The 23,307-nt window shown below is 50.6% G+C and overlaps 1 protein-coding gene across 2 annotated transcripts in view; it reads right to left on the minus strand.

Moving 5' to 3' along the window:
• Nucleotides 1–525: 525 nt before the first annotated feature.
• itchb (itchy E3 ubiquitin protein ligase b) overlaps nt 526–23,307 on the minus strand; it is a 30,127-nt gene continuing 7,345 nt past the window's right edge. Inside the window, exons 4-24 of one of the 2 annotated variants that reach the window (XM_079741774.1) lie at nt 22,359–22,483; nt 18,295–18,429; nt 18,018–18,063; nt 16,870–17,060; nt 15,195–15,510; nt 14,573–14,668; nt 13,107–13,281; nt 12,131–12,185; nt 10,819–10,903; nt 10,194–10,322; nt 9,075–9,147; nt 8,824–8,895; nt 8,352–8,440; nt 6,825–6,984; nt 6,254–6,387; nt 5,563–5,703; nt 5,265–5,385; nt 4,500–4,604; nt 4,213–4,309; nt 3,962–4,034; nt 526–2,743 (exon numbers count right to left, since the gene is read on the minus strand). In XM_079741774.1, the coding sequence (XP_079597900.1) occupies nt 2,644–2,743; nt 3,962–4,034; nt 4,213–4,309; nt 4,500–4,604; nt 5,265–5,385; nt 5,563–5,703; nt 6,254–6,387; nt 6,825–6,984; nt 8,352–8,440; nt 8,824–8,895; nt 9,075–9,147; nt 10,194–10,322; nt 10,819–10,903; nt 12,131–12,185; nt 13,107–13,281; nt 14,573–14,668; nt 15,195–15,510; nt 16,870–17,060; nt 18,018–18,063; nt 18,295–18,429; nt 22,359–22,483 (2,518 nt within the window). In that variant the 3' untranslated portion in view covers nt 526–2,643. Of the gene's footprint in view, nt 2,744–3,961; nt 4,035–4,212; nt 4,310–4,499; nt 4,605–5,264; nt 5,386–5,562; nt 5,704–6,253; nt 6,388–6,824; nt 6,985–8,351; nt 8,441–8,823; nt 8,896–9,074; nt 9,148–10,193; nt 10,323–10,818; nt 10,904–12,130; nt 12,192–13,106; nt 13,282–14,572; nt 14,669–15,194; nt 15,511–16,869; nt 17,061–18,017; nt 18,064–18,294; nt 18,430–22,358; nt 22,484–23,307 lie in introns of both variants that reach the window. The other variant, XM_079741773.1, reaches the window with a different exon arrangement.

A 23,307-nucleotide genomic window follows, 5' to 3' on the forward strand; every position in this document is an offset into this window, starting at 1 on the left:
ACAAAAAAACGCCGCATCTTTCTGGAGGGACTGTTTAACTAAGACGCACACAGATCCATATGTTGCTAAAACATGATCTTTCATCATCTACTATCTCACCAGGCGCTATGATCGTTTGAGTATTACCTTGTAAAGGGCTCTGATTTTACCACCAGGTGTGATGTTGAGAGCCATTAAACCATTAAAAAAAAAAAAACAACACCCCATTAGTGACATCACAAGTGGCATTTTGTTTCCACCCCAATGTAGGGTGGATAGATCAGCCTACCAGTTGTATAAGAAAATATTGATATCCTTACTTAATCAGTGATACATTTTCATTAAAAGAAATCTGTACAGCTATAATAGCAAGTGGCACAAATTATTCTGTGCTGCTTGAACTAAAAAGATGCAAATGTTAAGCTTATTTGGCGTCGTTGTGAAGGTAAATGGAGGCATTTGTAGTTTAAGTCTAAAATAAGGTCTGTCTCATGTGTCCAGTAAAGTTAACAAACGTATACCGAATAAACACTCGAACGAATGAATGACTAATGAATCCCCACACACGTAGTTTTAATTTATTAAGGTGAGCGATTTCTATATTACACATCCATCATGTACATCATAAATCATACAGGAAGGTGGGGGCATTACCGTAAATCTGCTCATATTAAAACCGTGCCTTTACAAAAAGAAAATTAATCTTGTTATCAACACCATTTACATCTTGTTGTAATATACAGCTCAGGTTCTGGGGTACATATCCAGAGAGTTCCAGAGGTCTTCTTCTGTTTGGGGGGGGGGAGGGAAATGTGCCAGAAATGATCCTATTTCCATAGTTGATGCGCTTTGTCACCTCCCTGGGATTCTTCAGTTGGGAATACAGTTGGGAATTCTATTTCGATTTCAGTTGTGAATTCTGGGGAGAATTCAGTTGGGATTTCAAGTGAGAGTTCGGTTGAGAATACAGTTGGGACTTTGGTTTGGATTTCTCTTTGAGAATTCAGTTGGGATTTCAAGTGAGAGTTCGGTTGAGAATACAGTTGGGATTTCGGTTTTGATTTCTGTTGAGAATTCAGTTGGGATTTCAAGTGAGAGTTCCGGTGAGATTTCAGTTGAGAATTCAGTTGGGATTTCACTGAATTTAACTCCGGTGTTACCTCTCCGGTAACACCGCCAACACCAAGCAACAGCTAAAAAGCAACCAGAAGTATTGATCCTGATCAATCCAGCCTCTTCTGTGACACCACCCCACCCCACAGGAAGGCGTCCCAGTTTACCCAGACGTACGGTGGATATCTACATCCCCCTACCATTCCAGCAGTTGGTACATTCCGACCGGCCGGTGACTGGGGAGCGGATCGGTCCATCATGCAGCTAGGGGGACCCTCGGACCTGTGCATGTCCCCCAGAGGGGAAACAAGTCCCTTTAAAAACGAAAAAGAAAATCCCCATTTAAAATCCCCCAGAGTGCACCTGTTGTGCGTCAGTCCTCACGGCGCTAGCTGACACCAGAAGCGTAGAAGCGAAAGCCGTCTCGTTTCACGGTGAGAACACGTCTCTGACAGCAGGCTGGATGAGCAGGTAAATGAGGGCCGTGAAACCCGTCTGGTTCCTACCGCAGGGCCAACACACCGTGCAAACCGGCTTCAACCAGTCTCCTGTTTACCTAGAGACCGCACCTCTGTGCTCCATGAACCCACGACAGATCCGAATGGCACCCTTCATAACAGCTATATATCTATATATATATCTATATAATATCCTGTCATTTATTTAAAACCTGTGCGGAAGATGAACCCCATACCAGGTATTGAGGTTGGACACGGATGATGTCACCACTCCGGGGAGATGACATCACCGCTCCGAGTGATGACATCACCGCTCCGAGTGATGATATGGGGTCGGCTTAGCTCCATTCCCTCCTTTCCCTGCCAACGCCCACCCCCCCCCCCCCCCTCCCTTCCCCAAGGCACTGTCCCTCGGTCAGCTGCCCCCACCCTCTCTACAACCACAAGAGATAAATGAAGAGGGGACGCTTTGTGTTGAATACTTCAGTGCTATTTGGAGGCGTGGCCCAGCAGCCCTATAAAACTAGGGCCCGTCTAAGACACGCCCCCGTTCCCTCCATCTACGGCTAGTTCAGCCAATAGCGTCTTCCGGGGGCCGACTGATTCACAGATTCGATTTTCTCTGTCGTTCTCTCTCTCTATGTGTCTCTCTCTCTCGCTCTCTCTCAGATTGTCTGAAGTGACCTCCATCGACTCCTATCAGACCGGTCTCTCTCTCTTGTCTCTCCTCGGAGGGGAGGGGGGGGGGGGGGGGGGGAGGCCTCGTCGCACAGCATCAAGAGTCCATCGTTGGACAGCCTGACAATGTCCCTTTTTGATGATGTCACAATGGGGACGGGAGGGGACGGGGGGGTCCATGCAGACTTTGGGGGACATTCAGCGACAGGAGCGGACCACCCTGTTGTTTGTTAAGACAGACTTGATCCCTCCACACACACGCACGCACATACACACACACACACACACACACACACACAGGCTGACAAGACGGTCAGACGGACAGACACACGCCTACTGTCCGATAGGCTCCCTGATTTAAAACACGAGCCCGGGGCTTGGGGGCGCAGTGTTCCTCCAGTGGGAGGGGGGGGGGTCACTCCTGTCCGAAGCCCTCCGTCTCCTCGATGGCGAACATCAGCTTCTCCTTCAGCTGCTCGTAGCTCTTGTAGGGCGGCAGGTCCAGCCTGTTGAAGCTGGGGACCGCAAACACAACCGGGGTCAACCTCGAGGCCCGCGCCCTCCCCTACCCGGCAGCCAGGGTACCAACTTAGTGTGTGTTGTACGTCCTGCACTTCAAAACTGTACTCGGCATTGTGTAGCTTCTTGTCCTAGCTATCTTTGCTACACACAGGGAATGGGTTAACCTAGGGATTTGTCAGTGCACTTGGTTCTATGAACATCCTTACTGTACCGACAGCGATATGTTGTTGTTTCTCTTTCTTCTGACAAATATGACTTATTGTACGTCGCTCTGGATAAAAACGTCTGTTAAATGCCCTGAATGTAAATGTAAAAATGTAATTCCGCTCTGCGGAACATCATCTCAGTGTGTTTCCCAGAACAATTGGGGAAAGGTCGGACCAGTGATGTCATGGGACCATGGTGAGAACACCAACCCTGGAGTGATGACATCAGAGGTCAAACTTCTCCGTCCAATATCGGAGATACAGAGGGAGGAGGCAGAGAGGGAGGAGGCAGGGAGAGGGAGGAGGCAGGGAGAGGGAGGAGGCAGGGAGGGAGGAGGCAGAGAGGGAGGAGGCAGGGAGGGAGGAGGCAGAGAGGGGGAGGAGGCAGAGAGGGAGGAGGCAGGGAGGGGGAGGAGGCAGAGAGGGAGGAGGCAGAGAGGGAGGAGGCAGGGAGGGAGGGAGGAGGCAGGGAGGGGGAGGAGGCAGAGAGGAAGGAGGCAGAGAGGGAGGAGGCAGGGCGGGGGAGGAGGCAGAGAGGGAGGAGGCAGAGAGGGAGGAGGCAGGGAGGCGGAGGAGGCAGAGAGGGAGGTGGCAGAGAGGGAGGAGGCAGGGAGGGGGGAGAGGGAGGAGGAGCAGAGAGGGAGGGGGAGAGGGAGGGGGAGGAGCAGAGAGGGAGGAGGCAGGGAGGGGGAGAGGGAGGGAGGAGGAGCAGAGAGGGAGGGGGGAGAGGGAGGGGGGAGGAGCAGAGAGGGAGGAGGCAGGGAGGGGGAGAGGGAGGGGGGAGGAGCAGAAGGAGGGGGGGTAGAGGGGAAGGAGGGCAGGGAGGGGGGAGAGGGGGGGAGGAGAGAAGGAGGATACTTTTGGGTTGTTCATTTTCTGTCCCGTCTGCCCTTTACCGTTTTCTCTTTACAACTCTCAAACCTACAGCACCTCTAACCCATGGGTAGTTAATGGTAGTTCACGTGTGGTTAGAGTGTAGTTCACGTGCAGAAAACGTCTACCAACCAGGTGTGACTCCTGGGCAGCCAGTTCTCCCGGCCCACCCTCTCGATGCAGAACTTCTGGGGTCCGTTGCTCCCTGCACATCACGTCACAAACAAACGACATCACATCAAAGCTCTCCCGCGACATTCTCTCTAATGTTCCAGCTTTTCCAGCAAATTCAACGTTCAAACTTCTGGGCGGAGCCAGGTGTGTTCCTCTCTTGGCCCCGCCCCCTTTAGAGGGGGGGGGGGGGGGCGTGTCCGGTGACTCACCCATGAGGTCAGCGAAGCCCCCCACTGGCAGACGACAGGTGCCCGTCACAAACTGCAGCAACCGCATCCGCTTCTCGTTGTCCATCTCCTTCATCAACTGACGCACACACACACACACACACACACACGTTAATTCACTGCTTCTGGATGTAATCTACAGATGTTTGCAGAAGTTGGTGCAGATGTTAGAAGGTGAAGGTGGTGCAGATGTTAGAAGGTGGAGGTGGTGCAGATGTTAGAAGGTGGAGGTGGTGCAGATGTTAGGTGGAGGAGGTGTATCTGCCGACCTGCCAGAACCAGTTGATCTGCTTTGCTCCCCGGGCGTAGTGACGGAGGATGGTGTTCCTCTGCCAGTCGGCCAGGTCGATCTCCTGCATACCGCACAGCATCACCTGGGGAACACACACACACTCGTTAACACACAGCATCACCTGGGGAACACACACACACACACACACGTTAACACACAGCATCACCTGGGGAACACACACACACACACACGTTAACACACAGCATCACCTGGGGAACACACACACACACACAGCATCACCTGGGGAACACACACACACACACACACACACGTTAACACACAGCATCACCTGGGGAACACACACACTATTAACACACAGCATCACCTGGAGAACACACACAGAGACACAAACACACATTAACACACAGCATCACCTGGGGAATACACACATTAACACACACACTGTCTTTAACACACAGCGTCACCTGGGGAACAGACACCTTAAAATAAACAAACAACATCACTTGGGAAACACAGACACATTGACACACAACATCAACTGGGGAACACACACACACACACACACACACAGCATCACCTGGACAACAAACACAAACATTTACACACTTCACCTGGATAACACAGGTAATGCAACTCCTGGTGTGGAGTTGCATTACCCCCCCCCCACACACACACACACACACACACACACACACACACACACACACACACACACACACACACACACACACACACACACACACACACACACACACACACACACACACACACACCCCCCTACCTCCAGCTCCTTGGCGTCAAAGTACTGCAGGTACTGCTGGGGGAGGATCTCGTTGAAGCCCTCGAAGAAGGCCTGGGTCTGTTCCTCCACGCCCCGGGACAGACGCCACTCCGCCACCAGCCTGGACACGCACACACACACACGCACACGCACGCACACACACACACACACACACACAAAAGCGAGTGAGTGAGTGAGTGAAATTGGGTAAGAGCGACGGGGTGAAAGAGTGAAACAGAGAAAGTGAGTGAGTGTGAGAGAAAGTGAGTGAGAGCGAGCGAGTGAGAGCGAGCCTCACCTGATGTACTCCTCCTTGTTCTCCTCGGTGACCTGGATGTCTCCTCCGCCCTCCTTCAGATCATGGGTGGTGATCTCCCCCAGGATCTCCTTATCCACCGAGAAGTACATCTCCAGACAGCACTCCTCGATGTCGTTATCCCTGAGGAGCACAGAATCATCAAACACATCATCATCTAACACATCATCATCATCTAACACATCATCATCATCTAACACATCTCCAGACAGCACTCCTCGATGTCGTTATCCCTGAGGAGCACAGAATCATCAAACACATCATCATCTAACACATCATCATCATCTAACACATCATCATCATCTAACACACATCATCATCATCTAACACATCATCATTCTAACACATCATCATCTAACACATCATCATCATCATCTAACACATCATCTAACACATCTCCAGACAGCACTCCTCGATGTCGTTATCCCTGAGGACCACAGGTGCATTCATCATCTAACACACAACATCTAAACACTTCATCCTGAGGAGCACAGATGCATTCTCCATCAAACACACTATCAACCACCGACACACTATCAACCACTAACACACTATCAACCACTAACACACTATCAACCACCGACACACTATCAACCACTAACACACTATCAACCAGTAACACACTCAACCACTAACGCCATCAAACAGGAGACAGGCTGCGTTGGGGACTTACTTGATCCAGATGAGGGAGTTGTAGAACTCGGGGTCGATGGACTCCAGGTCCTTCAGCGCCCAGGGCTTGTTCAGCATGCGCTTGTAGAAGGGCAGCGAGAAGCCCGTGTCGATGAACTTGCCGTGGAACAGCGCCTGGCGAGGGGGAACGCACGCAGGGGGACGCTTAATGCACCGGCACACTTTAACGTTGGTACACCAGCGAGACACCTTAAGGTTAATGCTTGGATACGTTCAACGCCAGCGCCTCATCGTTAGCTTAAACCTAACGCTAGCGGGCTAACATTAGGTTAAACCGAACACAAGCGCGCTCATGTTAGCTTAAACCTAACGCTAGCGCGCTAAGGTAAGGTTATACTAACTAATGGTCAAGACACTTTACAAGTCACTCTACAATAAACTTTACAAGTCACTCTGCAAGACACTCTCCAAGACGCTTTACATGTCACTCTACAATAAAATTTACAAGTCCCACTACAAGACACTCTAATAGTGAACAATTTGGTCGGACCAACCCTGCCACATTCCTTCAAAGGCCCATCCCCCCGCATGCGTGTGAGAGCGAGCGTTACCATGGCGATGAAGCGCCCGATGAAGCGGAAGTACTTGAGGTGGTCGGGGTTGATGTAGGAGGCGGGGTTTATCTGCAGGCAGTAGTTGTCCTTGCCGGCGTACTCGAACAGGCAGTACATGGGGTTGAGCACCTCGTGGGACAGCAGGAAGAACCACTCTCTGCACGAGGAGAGATTTCAAAATAAAAGATTTAACATTTCAAAATAAAAGCCTTGATACCGTAGCGAATATCTGACCGCTTGAGTCATGCTCAGAGTAAATTCCTTCTTCGTGCCTTTACCGTGTTACGATGATAATACAGTACATACGATTGGATCGAATACTGATCAGGTTACCTAGGAGACTTAACCAAGCATCAGCGGTTACATGGTAGTTAAGAAACACGGTTACCCGCAGAAATGGGGTTACATTTGGCTTTCCACTGTTAGACACGGGCCATACCACTATCACCACTCACAAAGGGTGGGGAACGTTTTTGTTGACTTGTTTTGACAAGAGAAGAATTCCCGGAATTGGTGTACGTGACAAAATACAACCTGAGCACAAAATGCTTAATTTGACAGTAGGGATCCAAAACGGCTTTAACATAATTATGTCATTCTACCTGTCACACAGTGTGTCACTCACTCACTCCCCCAGCCCTCTAGCACAGTAGAACATGTAGCCCTCCCTTTTGGTCTCACTGCCTATAGGTGGGTTTTGCTGCCAGGGCTGAAGAAGGAGGGGTTAACAGCGGAACTCTCCTTTAGCGGCCAGCGGCTGATCGACCGGAGTTAACAGCACTTGCCTGGCCACGCCTTCTAAAGAAGGTGGAGTTTACAGCACTTAGCTGGCCACGCCTTCTAAAGGAGGCGGGGTTAAAAACACCTGCCTGGCCACGCCTTTTAAAGAAGGCGGGGTTAACAGAACTTGCCTGGCCATGCCTTCTAAAGGAGGCGGGGTTAACAGCGGAACACTTGCCTGGCCACGCCTTCTAAAGGAGGCGGGGTTAAAAACACCTGCCTGGCCACGCCTTTTAAAGAAGGCGGGATTAACAGAACTTGCCTGGCCATGCCTTCTAAAGGAGGCGGGGTTAACAGCGGAACACTTGCCTGGCCACGCCTTCTAAAGGAGGCAGAGTTAACAACACTTGCCTGGCCACGCCTTCTAAAGGAGGCAGAGTTAACAGCACTTGCCTGGCCACGCCTTCTAAAGGAGGTGGGGTTTACAGCACTTGCTTGGCCACGCCTTCTAAAGGAGGCGGGGTTAAAAACACCTGCCTGGCCACGCCTTTTAAAGAAGGCGGGATTAACAGAACTTGCCTGGCCATGCCTTCTAAAGGAGGCGGGGTTAACAGCGGAACACTTGCCTGGCCACGCCTTCTAAAGGAGGCGGAGTTAACAACACTTGCCTGGCCACGCCTTCTAAAGGAGGTGGGGTTAACAACACTTGCCTGGCCACGCCTACTATAGGAGGCAGGGTTAACAACAGAACCCTTGCCTGGCCACGCCTTCCAAAGGAGGCGGGGTTAACAGCGGAACACTTGCCTGGCCACGCCTCCATAGTCCAGACCTTCTTCCCCCGGGAAGATGATCCACAGCTTCCTGCGCAGGTCCTGGGCGTTGAAGCTCATGATCTAGAGAGGTCAGAGGTCATGGGGTCAGAGGTCATTGGGTGTCATTTAAGTTTACATTGAGGGCATTTCGCAGACGCTTTTATCCAACGAGACTTACAATAAGTACATTCGTCAGAAGAAAGAGAAGCAACGATATATATATCTCTGTCTGAAACAGTAAGGATGTTCATAGAACAAAGTGCCAAGCACTTACAATCGCTAGGTTAAGTAAGTACTATTTATAAGTGCCAGGAACTACGTCACACAATAAGTGTGTACATTAAGTGCCAGGACGTACAAACATACAATAAGTGCGTAAGAGGGGTGTAGGTGGGGGCCCCACATGGAGACATCGAATCCGACCTTTGCCTGTGAGCTCTGACACACCAGGAATGAGGACTAACCTGTTGGAAGGAGTCCTCAAACAGAGTTTTCCTGGAGACGGTGATCTTGATGTGCTGAGGCATCGAGTGTTGCTGCAGGGACAAGAGAACAGCGTCCGTTTGTTGTTGTGTTTTCAGCGGGAGCGCGAGGCTACTGAATGTGGTCCTAGGGAACCCTGAACTGATCTTGGGTCAGAGCTGTGCACCTCGCCGTGCAAATCAGAGTCAGGTGACGTCATGGCGCACCCGCGTGAACACCAAGGGGAACCTACCTGGCACATGAAGCGGAAGTACTGGACCTTGGCCTTGAAGTCGCGCACATACGTGATCTGGGGACCATTCTCACTGTGGGGGAGAGAGAGAGAGGGGGAGAGAAGAGGGGAGGAAGATTAATGTATAGCAGCAGGGGAGTTAGACAGAGGAGTGGAATGCAGAGAGAGGTAACAGTGCCAGCATTGTATCAGGAACATTGCTCACTGAGCCTGGACTATACACACAAGACGATCATAAGCAGTAGAAGATCTTAAAAATGGGTATTTTTACAGGCTAACCTTGCATTTATCGTAACCCTTAATCGGTTTCAAAAAAAACATTTTAGCAGGAGACCCTCCCGAGAAGCTAGTGTGTTTTTTTTCTGCAACGGAGGGTCGAAGACTTTACACAGAGAACAACACTCTGAGCCTTCACGCGCTGGCCGGGAGTAGACACCTAATCCGTTTCAACAGGTTAGTCCTGCGTTCCAGGCATGACCCTCTGCGGACGCTTAATTACACCCCAGACACTGGCCGAGGCTGACAAGTCAACAGCCTCGCCCACTAGAGTCTACACACATCAGCGTCCTGCCCTGATATCCCATATTCATTAGCGGTAGGGAGCTGCTGAATGAGCTGCTAAATGAGCTGCTAAATGACGATGCGTTTCGTTTATGCTGCGCCGGGTGCTTCCGTGACATGATGCGCTGTACAGGGGATGTTAATGCCATGTTTACATAGATCACGTGTCCTTTACGCACTCATGTTCCCGCTCTGGGTCACACTTCGGCCATACACGACATTGAAAAACAACCCCTCGTCGAGCTCCATTACTACGTGACTAATTAGAACGGAGAACACGATTGATGAACCATCAAAGTCATCATCCTACAGGATAGTATAGAACTCGTTTTTTTTTAAGAAGACCACAAAGTCGACCAAAGACACGTCAGTAAGAATACGTTTGATTGAGTTGATAGTTTGTCACACTGACGAACTGCCAACTCGTATTCTTCTCTGCCGTTTAGGGGCAGTTTAGGTCCACAAGAGGGAGTGGGATCGACTGACCCCCCCCCAGTGTGTGACTAGAGGGTGACAGCCCCCCTGAGGGTGTGAAGGGTGCGGGCGGGGGGGACCTACAGGGAGGACTTCCCGGTGCGGGGGTCGATGTAGGTGGTGGCCCGGCGGTTGTGGTCCACGAAGTAGGGGATCCCGTCCACCGTGAACCTCATCTCCCAGCCCTCGGGAAGGGGCTTTTCGTTCAGCAGCCTGCGCACACCCCAATACAAGACGCCCATGGACACACACATTAGGGCAAGATGCACACAGATACGCACATTAGTAACAGCTACACAAATGAATGCGCACATTAATACCAGACAGACACATTCATACAAGACACACACACAACTACACGCGTATTAATGCAGGATGCACACACACAGACAAGGTATACACACACACACACAAGCGCGGGCGGACGAGACATACACAAGATACACACAGTTAGAAACGATGTACACTCACACACACAAGTTATACGGACACATAGGCAAGATAAAGACACGACACAGAAATATAGACACACAAAAGGTGCACTCAGAGACAAACATAGGCAATGAGATAAATACACACACACACACACACACACACACACACACACACACACACACACACACACACACACACACACACACACACACACACACACACACACACACACACACAGACAAAGACACACACACACACACACACGCGGACTGACCCCTGCGTCCGTGGGTCTTCCCACTGGGTGGTCCGAGTCTGGTGGTGAACGAAGTAGACCCGTCCGGTGCTGTCCGTCCTCTTCTCTGCAAACACACAACAAACATGGCCGCCGGTGAGGACCTGGGAGGCGCCTGCACCGCGCTTAACCTCACAACATGGCCGCCTGCGCCACGTTTAACCTCACAACATGGCCGCCTGCACCGCGTTAAGCCTCACAACATGGCCGCCTGCACCGCGTTTAACCTCACAACATGTTCGAGTTCACCCAGACCCTGCCCTCTATCATGGCCTCCAACCTCCCACACTTAACGCATTTTGTACGTCCCCGCACTTAATGTACGCACTAATTGTACGTTGTATATCCTGGCACAAAAAAATAGTACTTAGCATTGTGTGGCATCTTATTAGTGATCGACCGATATATCGGCCGGCATTATCGGCCGATATTTGCGTTTTTACGTGTATCGTATCGGCCGATATTTTTTCCAGTATCGGCCGAGTATTTTTTTTTTTTTTTGCCGTGATTTACAGACAGTTCAATCAATGTTAATTTTTTTTAAATTGAGACATTGTAACATTTGTTATCATCATTGTGTCATTTTTATGATGTAAACTGAGGGAGGCTTAGCCTGGAAATCCAGACCTACATCTAGAAAGCTGTAGGGTCTGGCGAGTAATGAAAATGGCCCAACTCGAGGGGCGGCACCAAGCATGCATTTGAAAATATCACTGGATAACACACGTTGGATAACACTGTGACCGATCAGAAGGATACAAGGGGTGACGTATCCAGACCAGTGGAGCTAACCAATAGATAAGACTCTTGCCGTATCCGGTCGGTAAAACAGCAACCCTTTTGGCCCGCTTTTGAAACATCGATGTGATCGATTAATGTTCTGGGCCAGGGGAGGCCCACAATATCCACGAGTATATTGCTTGTTCCCAGAGTGACTCGCTGAGCAAATTCAAATTGTGATCTTGCGAGAACTCTGGATTTCCAGGGTATTATCGGCTCAAAATATCGGCTCAAGAAAATCGGTATCGGCGTATCGGTTATCGGCTAAGGCTGATTAAAACTAAAAAATCTGTATCGGTCGATCCCTAAATCTTATCCTATCTTTGTTGTGTACGGGGATGGGTTAACCTAGCTTGTTAGGGCTTTGCACTTGTTTCCATAACTGTACAAACAGCGATATATTGTTTCTCTTTCTCCTGACAAATGTACTCATTGTAAGTCGCTTTGGATAAAAGCGTCTGCTCAGCGCCCTGAATGTGGATGTGGATGAGTGTGGGTGTGTGCGGGTACTCACCCCATCCGAGCGGCAGGGAGTCCAGGGGGTCGCTCTGCGCCGCAGGCACCTGGTCCTGTAGCTTCACAAACACAGAGGCCGATTTACCCAGACTCAACACCTCCGCGTCACACTCAGGTACTGACGTGAGGGCCACGCTGTCATCGTCCTGTCCCCCAGGAGCGTAGGGGATAGGACCTCCTGCTCAAGGACTAGGCCTACAGCTCAGACTGTGGACATCGGGGTTTGAACCCGGAACCTTCCGGAGATGGAAAGGTCTGAATCTGATTTGAAATCAGACCGAGTTCTGAGAATCGTCTTATACATACTGGCTCAGTTTACAGACAAAATGAAGAACAACACACAACCAAAACAAGTTTTGATTTAAAGATATGGAAGCAGCATGACAGTTTTGATTGCTCCGTCCCGTCCATCAAAAAGCGGCTTCTGCAGTGAGAAACAGAACGTGATCTCGTTAGACCACCATGATCTCGTTAGACCACCCGGATCTCGTTAGACCACCCGGATCTTGTTAGACCACCCGGATCTCGTTAGACCACCCGGATCTCGCGTGATCAGGATGGCCTCACGACATCACGTTCGAGAAACAGAACGTGATCTTGTGAGAAACAGAACGTGATCTCGTGAGACCGTCCTGACCGGATCCGTTCCGCGTCTCAGATCCCGTTCTGTTTCTCAGAACGTGATCTCGTGAGACCGTCCTGACCGGATCCTGTTCCGCGTCTCAGATCCCGTTCTGTTTCTCAGAACGTGATCTCGTGAGACCGTCCTGACCGGATCCTGTTCCGCGTCTCAGATCCCGTTCTGTTTCTCCGAACGGGATCTCGTGAGACCATCCTCATCTCACGAGATCCCGTTCCGTATTCTCACCGCAGACTGCAAACACGAGACATCCAGGACATGTTTTTAACATATCCCCCCCCTCCCCCTCCCCGTGGACTAGTAGAACCCCACAGCACCAAACCCCACCACTCACCCCGTAGATGAACCTCTGGTTGAACTGCTGCATGGCGCCCTGTAGCTGGCTGCGCTGGTGCTGCCACTGCTCGTAGTTCCTCACTGTCTCCATGGTGGGGCGCTGCCACGTGGTGGTGCGCGTGATGTGGTCCACGAAGTACACACGCCCCATGGGGTCCACACGACGCTCCCAGCTGGGGGGGGGGGGGGGGGGGGGGGGGGGAAGGGAAACGGGGAGGGAGCGGAAGAGGTGTGAGACGGAGGGGAGAGGGAAGTAGAGAAGAGAGGGGGAGGAGGGGAGAGGAAAGAGAGAAAATAAGTGGGAAAGGAAGGGAGAGGGGGGGAGGAGGAGAAGAGAGAGAAGCAGAGAGATGAGGGGGAGGGGGGGAGGGAAAGAGGAGAGAGGGGGAGGAGGGGAGAGGAAAGAGAGAAAATAAGTGGGAAAGGAAGGGAGAGAGGGGGAGGTGGAGAAGAGAGGGAGAAGCAGAGAGAGATGGGGGGAGGGGGTCAGAGAGAAAGGTAGGAGGGAAAGAGGAAGGGAAAGGGTGAGGGAGCGCAAGAGGTGTGAGATGGAGGGAGAAAGGGGGAGGGTGGGGGGGAGGGAAGAGGAGGAGAGAGTGGGAGGGGGGAAGAGAGAGATAAAGTCAGGGGGAGAGAAAGGAGAAGGGAGAGAGGGGGGAGGGGGGGAGAGAGAGAAGCAGAAAGAGATGGGGGAGGAGGTAGGGGGAGAGGGGGAGGGAGAGAAAGGTAGGCGGGAAGGAGAAAGGGACAGGAGGAGGTAGCGGAAGCGGTGTGAGATGGAGGGAGAGGGAAGTAGAGAAGAGAGGGGAGGAAAGAGAGAATGTAAGTGGGAAAGGAAGGGAGAGAGGGGGAGGTGGAGAAGAGAGAGAGATGGGGGGGAGAGAGGAGGAGGGGGAGATAGATGGAGACAGAGAGAGGAGGAGAGTGGGTGAGTTTGTGAACGAGGGAGGGACGAAGGTGCGATCGTCATGGTGTCTCAAAGAGTAACCAAGCATCGGTCAGAGGTTAAGGAACACGCTCGCATTAGCGTGCAGGAGAGATCCCAGCCCTACTGACACCATGGAATACAGAGTACCAGTCTACCGTACATTAAACATTCATAGGAACCATACAATACCTCCTTTACATTATGGAGACACCTAACCATTCAAGGCTTATTCATGCTCTGCTCTAGCCCTCCTGCTCTGTAATACACCACCTCAGTATGGAACATCTACTAAAGAGCTACACACCATCATCTCACTGTTAGATGACATCCAGGCCAGAGAGATGAGGGGAGAAGGGTTATGACACTAGATATTGTCTCATCATAATATAGTTACATATCATCATAACCCATCTTAACTGATGGCTTGTGATGATAGATACTATCATGAGCAGCCAAAAAGCCCATTTCAGTTCCATGTTGTCTTAGAGATGGGAAGCTTTAGGAAGGACAGGATCCAAGATGGCGGCCGTCTTTACCCAGAAGGCAGTGGTTCTGGCCGCTCCCACGTGGTCCTCTTCTCCACGTGGTCCACGAAGTACAGCCTGCCGTTCTGGTCTACCCGCTGCTCCCACCTGGAACACCAACCAATCAGATCAGCCCAGATGCAACCACTTTACCACGACAACCAATCAGATCAGCTCAGACCCCGCCCACATGACCGCAAAACCAATCAGGTCAGCTCAGACCCCGCCCACATGATCACTACAACCAATCAGAACAGCCCAGATCCCCGCCCACATGACCAAAACAACCAATCAGATCTGCCCAGACCCAACCACATGACCACAACAACCAATCAGAACAGCCCAGATCCCCACCCACATGACCACAACAACCAATCAGATCAGCCCACACCCACCATGATGACCCCGACAACCAATCAGATCAGCCGGGACCCAACCTCATCACTACAATAACCAATCAGATCAGCGCTCACCCCGTCCACATGACCACAACAACCAATCAGATCAGCCCAGATCCCCAACCACATTACCACAACAACCAATCATCAGTCGAGAGGGATGGATGTGAAGTAAACCAAGCCCTATATACAAAATGTCCCCATAATGAATACCATTATAACACCAATCCACTCACCCAGGAGGGAGGGGCCCCGTGTTGACCGCAGGGGCCCGGGGCGTGGCCGCGGGGTTAGCCACCACGCCGCCGGTGGAGGCCGGCTTAGCGATGGCCCCCGACCCGGACCCACACCCAGGGGGCCCGGCGGGGTTCCCGGCGGGGGGGCCCTGGGTGTCTGAGGCAGGGGCCGCTGGGGCCGCTGGGGCCGCTGGGGCCGCTGGGGCCGCTGGGGCCGCGGGGGCGCTGGGCGCCACTGTGGGGGCCCGGACCGGCGTGTCGGAGCCCGAGGGGCCCTCGCTGGAGTCCGCCGCCAAGGAGCCGTTGGAGGAGGAGGCTAGGGGGGGCGGGGAGAGTCTGTTAATGCACAAGGTGCACAGAGGGAGCTGCTGTCCGCTGTACGGGATCAGCCAGCTCAGGAGGCGGAGCGGGCTGAGCGGTAACCCCAGGGTTGCTGGTTCGATCCCCGGCTCCTCCTAGCCGAGTGTCGAGGCGTCCCTGAGCGAGACGCCGCCCTGTTTCTGACGAGATGGCTCGTATGGTCGACTCTGCCGTGAATGTGTGTATGAACTAGGGGTGTGAACGGTTACACGACCCCTTTTTTATTCGTGCACACGGTTAACCGTTTTTTTTATTAATTAATGATTTTTTTTTTTTTTTAAAGTGGACCGCAGTCGCGCTATAGGGGGATTATTTGCTTATCAACACGGCGAATGCGTGCGCAGAATGATCGCAAAAAGAAAATTTGTTTGACCGGTTGCCATGGTTATCTCCGTGTGGTTAATTTGCAGTTGCGGTGTTAATTAGCGATGTTGTCAGCTTACTGTTACATTAAACTGTAATCAGACAACGCGGTTATACCCTATAGTATCTGTGGTATGAAGGCTGGGACGAATTTCAAATTATAAATATTTACACTTTAGGTTGAAAGTATAGACCGCCGCGATTCCCATTGAAACGAATGGCGCGGTGATTATTATTATTTTTTACGGTTTTCGTTTACTGATTTTTCCTAAACGGTTAAGATTTACTAACCGGTTACATGTGCACATGTGTACCCGTGCAGACCCCTAGTATGAACCATTGCAAGTCGCTTTGGATTAAAGTTTTGGATAAAGCGTCTGCTAAATGCCCTGAATGTAAAATGTAAAAAATGTAACGATACCGTTCATTCATTACACTCTCCTCCCGGTCAGTCACGCAGCATTACGGGGCCGTAGAAGCTTCTTGCTCAAGGGTATGGAACCCAATACCTTCGGGGCCGGGGTCAAACCCCATCACACGAGATCATCGTAGTTCTATTAATAAACGCAAGTAGAGACACCCACACTTCTATGGGAGTTCACGTCTGCACATGATTAATGTGCAGATTACCCCACAGCACAATAATATGGCGAGATAATAATATAAAAACAGAGGAGAGGTTCAGTGAGTGTAAGTCTTGCTTTGGCCGCGGTTCGTCTCTCTGTGCTGTCATTCTGTGTCATTCAGATAAAAAGGCTCGGATTGCTACACTCCTCTCGGGGCGGGGTTATGAAATTATGAAATTCTGTAGAATCCAGAGTTTCGTAGTCCTTGCCCTCGCCCTGAGCTATAAGTCCCTCCCCCGAGCCCTGATTGGTCCGTTCGTTTACACTGTTAAGAGGCTGGAGGCCAGACCGGTCACGACGCAAGCTACACCCACACGACCTCTCACCTGGCGAGGAGGCGGGTCTGCGGGGCGTCGGGGGAGGCGGCCTCGAGGGCCTGGGGGGGCGGAGGGGGCGGGCGCCCTCTGATGTCACCGAAGGGGAGGGGGAGGAGCCTGTGCCGTTGACCGCGTGCCGGGCCTTCGGGGATGAGCGGTACTCCAGCTCGTCCAGCGCCGGGGAGCCGTCCCGGCTGCGCCTGATCAGAAACAGATCGGGTCCTGAGCACGTTGTAGGTTATCACATGTTTCAGGTCCTTAGCATGTTGTAGGTTATCACATGTTTCAGGTCCTTAGCATGTTGTAGGTTATCACATGTTTCAGGTCCTTAGCATGTTGTAGGTTATCACATGTTTCAGGTCCTTAGCATGTTGTAGGTTATCACATGTTTCAGGTCCTTAGCATGTTGTAGGTTATCACATGTTTCAGGTCCTTAGCATGTTGTAGGTTATCACATGTTTCAGGTCCTTAGCATGTTGTAGGTTATCACATGTTTTAGGTCCTTAGCATGTTGTAGGTTAAACACAGCTTTATGTCATTAGCATGTTGTAGGTTATCACATGTTTCAGGTCCTTAGCATGTTGTAGGTTAAACACAGCTATATGACCTTAGCATGTTGTAGGTTATCACATGTTTTAGGTCCTTAGCATGTTGTAGGTTAAACACAGCTTTATGTCCTTAGCATGTTGTAGGTTATCACATGTTTCAGGTCCTTAGCATGTTGTAGGTTATCACATGTTTCAGGTCCTTAGCATGTTGTAGGTTATCACATGTTTCAGGTCCTTAGCATGATGTAGGTTATCACATGTTTCAGGTCCTTAGCATGTTGTAGGTTAAACACAGCTTTCAGTTCCTTAGCATGTTGTAGGTTATCACATGTTTCAGTTCCTTAGCACGTTCTGGGTATGACATGTTTAATTTCCTTAGCATGTTCCAGGTATGACATGTTTAAGTTCCTTAGCATGTTCTAGGTATCGCATGTTTCAGTTCCTTAGCATGTTGCAGGTATCACATGTTTCAGTTCCTTAACATGATCTAGGTAATCACATGTTTTAGCATGAAATGTGTTTTGCGCGCCGCAAAACACAAGTTCAATAATGTTTAAAAATGAATCTCGGAACCCTTCGTCCCAAAGTGAACCGAGGAGAGCCCCTTACCCCAGGGGGGGTTCTCCGTTGTGTTGGGGTTCCCCGTTGGTCGTAGCTGAGGGGACACAAACACAGACATGAGAGTCACTATCCCATCACTGTAGCATGTAAAACAGGTGCTCAAACTACGCTTGGTGACATGCACACAGACACATGATGTCTGAGCACCAGGTGTGAGGCTCATTAGTCATGACGAGTCGTCAGAGATAAGCTGATCTCTATAACAATCTGACGGCAGACAGCCGTGGCACCTGCCCTCGTGTCAAACTGCAGGGGGGGGGGTTACCGTGGTGATTGGCCTGGGCTGCTGCGAAGGCCTCTGGGTCCACGGTCATCCCGTCCAGACAGACGGACAGATCGCCCACCACGTCCGTCTGCTCCCGGTCGGCGCTCAGCTTCAGGGTCTGTACCACCTCAGAGACTGGGGGAGGGGGAGAGATTGACAGGAGGGGGAGAGGTAGGAGAGAGGTGGACGGCAGGTGGGGGCAGAGGAGAGGTCGGGGAGAGAGACGCGTGGGTGGGAGGGGATGGAGTTATGAGACGGAGGGCGAGAGAGCGAGTGAAATTGGAGTTGGAGTGAGATCAAGGTGTGACCGACGGGATGAGATAGAGGGAGGGAGACGGAGGAGAAAGATAAAAGGGGTGAGATCGGGGGTGAGAGAGAGGGAGGGAGAAAGAGATTGGATGAGAGGGGGTGCGATTGGGAGAGAGGGAGCAAGAGAGAAGAAGGGTGTGTGAGACAAAACAGAAAGAAAAATAAAGTTACGCCAATGAACAGCAGGACTCAAAACCTGCAGGATTTCACTTGCTACTTGCAGTCATGACATCACACCGTCAACACAGTCCCACGGCAGCCATGGCGACGGAGCTCCTCGCCTGTGATTCATCACGGAAGGCCCCTTAGTGTGTCGTCCTCCCCGAGAACAAAACTTCACCGCTGAAGTCACCGATGTGACAACCTTGGGTCGGGCCGTCCCTCCTCATAGAAACCTTTATTGACACTCGGCTTTTGTGTTGACGCTGCATTCTGCTCTAATCTCCTCCTACTGTACCCGACAAAGCCCTGGTTCAATACCAGCTGGGCGTGTGTTCTGATGGAAGGTTACACACCTTGTTAGGGATCGACACTGGGCTTTAAGGCCCGTCAACACGGGCAATAAACGATCTTTTCCCCTCCCGTTTCCTTTGATGCGTTTCAGGAATATCTCCGTTAAGACGGACTCATTGCGAGAACGCATCTAGCTGTAGGAACGCTGTAGTAGATGTTCAAGGCCACTGTGTGGCGCTGGTTCTCCACCAATAAAAGAAGACGACGAGGCGGAGAAAGCAGTTTTTAAACCATTTAGATTGAGCAGAAAATACTTAGTATTTAAATTTAACAAGGGGCTGTATTTAAAGCTACACGAAGAATACAAATGAAATAAAAATAAAAATAAATGACGGAGCGTTCCCCTCCTGGTGAGGGGGGGGGGCGATGACGTCATCGTTTGCGTATCTGGCTTCTTCACGAATCCGAAAACAAAAAAGCATAGGCACGTCGAATGATCTTATCCACCCTGGGACCTGGTTTCAAAAAAGTGTGTTTTCGGCCACCGAAAACGCCGGATCCGTAAGGACGGTCGGCTCAAACGCACAAGGAGTATACGTTTTAACAAAAAAATCGTTTCCGCGTTAGACGGGGTCTAAAACCTCTTCTACTGTCACATGACCTCTGAGAGCCTATATTGGGCTATGAGACATCATTCTTAATCAACCATCATTCTCATTCTGGAAGGAATGGGATGTCATTCTCGTGATACAAAGCCAGTCCATTTTTCCTACTTTGTTTAAGATCTCCATTTTGTTCATCTGCATATCATGCATTTTTATGTATTAACTTAACCATCCTTCAACCAGATCCTATAGTTAATCATTGTAAATGTTGGACCTAAACGTTAGGCGAGGCATCCATGAACTAAGACGCAATCATTTGCAATGCATCATGGGAGTAACCAGCAGACAAGCCTGCCCAGTAAAGAGGTTGTTTTTTGACTCACATCTAATTAGGACAACGCATATAATAACAATAATACTAATAATAATAATAATATGTTGATGACGAGCAAGGTGAGATATTTACACGGTGAGACTGTACAGTCAGACCCGACTGGAGAGAAAGAGATGTCAGCTGTGCAGCAAACAACACACACACACACACACACACACACGACAAGGTAAATATAGTAGTTCTGTGTAACCAAGCCCTCCAGGGCTTAGTATTAGATTACACACACACACAAACTCAGCAAAATGTTGACAATAAAAACAGCCATTCATTAGCCCCAAAGGGAGGACAGGACACCATAACACAACCATTCGTTAGCCCCAAAGGGAGGACAGGACACCATAACACAACCATTCGTTAGCCCCAGAAGAATGACAAGACCCCATAACAGCAGCAATTAGGCCCGTAGGGAAAAGAGGAGACGCGTAATTGTTTCCCCGTTAAACGTTTCAATCTGGGGCCAATTTCCTGTCCAATTAACCAACGCTCGTTAACAGTTGACACAAACGTGATTAGGGCGCAGCAGCGGGGGGGGGGGAGCGCATGTCAGCTCCCTGACATGTGACATTCACATCAGGAGTGAGACGGCCAGCGTGCACAAGAGAAAAGAGCGGGAGATCAGAGAGTGTGCATGAGAGCAGAGATTGTGCATGAGAGCAGAGTGTGTGCATGAGAGCAGAGTGTGCATGAGAGTGCGAGAGCGTGCGTGAGATCAGAGAGTGTGATCGCATTTGTGAGCGCGTGCACGAGAGCAGAGAGCGTGCACGAGAGCGTGCGTGAGAGAGTGTGCATGAGAGCAGAGAGTGTACGCGAGAGCATAGAGGGTGAGAGTGTGCATGAGAGTGTGCATGAAAACGTGCGTGAGTGCAGATTGTGTGCATGAGAGCAGAGTGCTTGACAGAGCATGCACGAAAGTGTGTGTCAGAGAGTGTGCATGAGAGAAGAGAGTGTGCGTGACAGGAGAGAGTATGCGTGAGAGTGCATGAGAGCAGAGTGTGCATGACAGAGTGCACGAGAGTGTGCATGAGAGCAGAGAGCGTGGCAGCGTGTGTGGCATAGTGCATTCTTTCCTAACCACATCGACAACCTGGCTCGTTGAAAATAATATAGATATGTTGAGAAAAGAAAATAATAATACTGCAGTATTGCTCGGTTAATACGGTATGATGGCTTCCAATACAGTTGCATGACCCAGACGACTTCCTTTAAATAGTGGTGCTTCGTGATGACATCTGGGGCTAACCACTAGGCCGTGTGTATTTGTCAACTCTTTAACCGTTTGCCAACGTGTGGTCTGCATTCTGCATTCTGGGTAATACGTCTAGCGATCCGCCGAGATAGGTCAGAGATTGAGACACGCATGAAGCAGCAGGCGTGCGTGACACTGCACCGCATCCTGCCACGGCCTGGTGTTTGTCCGACCAAAGTCCTCCACCTCCACCGGTGAATAGCTCAGTGTCTGCTCCCACAGTTTCAATAGCTCAGCCAAACTCTGAAACACCAGGGGAAAAAAAAGATAAACCTGCAGGGCCAGTCAGCTGACGAGGTTTGAGGTGTCTGCTGATCTGGGGCCAGACGGGACAGCTGCAGGCTCAGTTTCCCTCCGGGGCCACAGTCAAACACAAACAGGCTCACATTTATAAGACTGGTATTATATTTATTACCAGTTGATGGGTGTTTGTGACGAGGCATTCAAAGTGCACTGTTGATGTTAGGAGCAGACTTTGTTCTAGAAGGTTACACGGGGTAGATGGTTTACAAAGAAGTCACCAGAACCGTCGGGGAGCATGGTTGGGTGTGTGTGTGTGTGTGTGTGTGTGTATATGTATGTGTGTGTGTGTGTGTGTGTGTGTGTGTGTGTGTGTGTGTGTGTGTGTGTGTGTGTGTGTGTGTGTGTTACCTTTCATATCATGTTTTTATGCCATTAGAGGGCTTAGGGGGTGGTCTCGGACTACAGTTTGGCATTGCACAACACACAGACACACACACACACACACACACACACACACACACACACAGTCAGAGAGTGACAGGGCTGGCCTACACCCACCCAGGGAGTGAGAGAGTGAGAGATAATCACATGAGCACAAACACAATGTATTCCATCTGCTCTGAAGCGCTCACGCTGTGTGTCAGTCCCTACAGAGCGCCCGCACACACTCCCTCCTTCAACTACTCCGAAGCAACTCTCAATGAATTCCTATTTATGTGCTTAAAAAGGGTCAAGGTCCAATGGTAGTCTGCGGACATTGGGGATCGGACCCCACACATACATGCATACAAACGAGGCGTGTGGCTGCACTCACTCTTCATCTGGTTAGCCTGGAGGGTGTGGCTGACGTCCAGCGTGGCGATGCCCAGCAGGACGTCTGCTTTCAGGGTCTGGTGGCTCCACACGCGGAACACCAGCTTGCTGAACGGGGTCACGATGCTGCAGACCCCCGCAGGAGGAGGAGAGGGAGACAAACACACAGAGGTTTATATGACCAAGCATCGATGAGGAGGAGGAGGAGAAGGAAGGGGAGAGGAGGAGGCAACACATGGATGTTCATATGACCAAGCATCAGAGGAGAGGAGGAGAGGAGAAGACAACACACAGATGTTCATGTGACCAATCATCGTAGAGAGCGGGAGGAGGAAAAGCGGGGAGACAACCCATGATTCTTGGAATCACTCTGAGCGTAATTGTCTCTAATTATTCTTCATAAATGTAACTCAGATCATTTTGAACACAGTCCTTGTTGTGTTGTTTGCCTGAAGCACTTTGTATTGCAAAAAAAAGCACTGTATGATTACATTTTGATTTGTCATCCAAAGTGTCTTAAAATACCATGAGTGGATACATTATTTGAATAGGTCCCCCACTGGGCATCTAACCGCAAACCCCTGGCAGTGCTGGTATCATGCCCTCCCAATTTAACTACTCAAAAGAAGAAAAATAAAACATAAATAACGAAAGGGCTGGCTTTCCGTGCAACCAACGTTTTGAATTAAAGTGATTGTTTGATATTTTATCATGAGTTGCTGTATAATAAATGTAATCACTTTGCCGTTTGTGTAAACAACATTTGGCTAGCAATCAAACGGTGTTGACGCAAGACGTTAGCCAAGCTTGGCCTGACAGCCCCATCAGGAACTGAACGTCGCCCGGGGAACAGCGGAGGCACGACTGGTCCAACCGGTTTGGGTGACCCACACATGGGACAACATTCAGGATGGTCGAGTGGTCAGGATGTTGAATGCCAGCTGAAAAGG

This window comes from Pollachius pollachius (assembly GCF_949987615.1).
Source record: "Pollachius pollachius genome assembly, chromosome: 8".
In the NCBI taxonomy this organism is placed as follows: domain Eukaryota; kingdom Metazoa; phylum Chordata; class Actinopteri; order Gadiformes; family Gadidae; genus Pollachius; species Pollachius pollachius.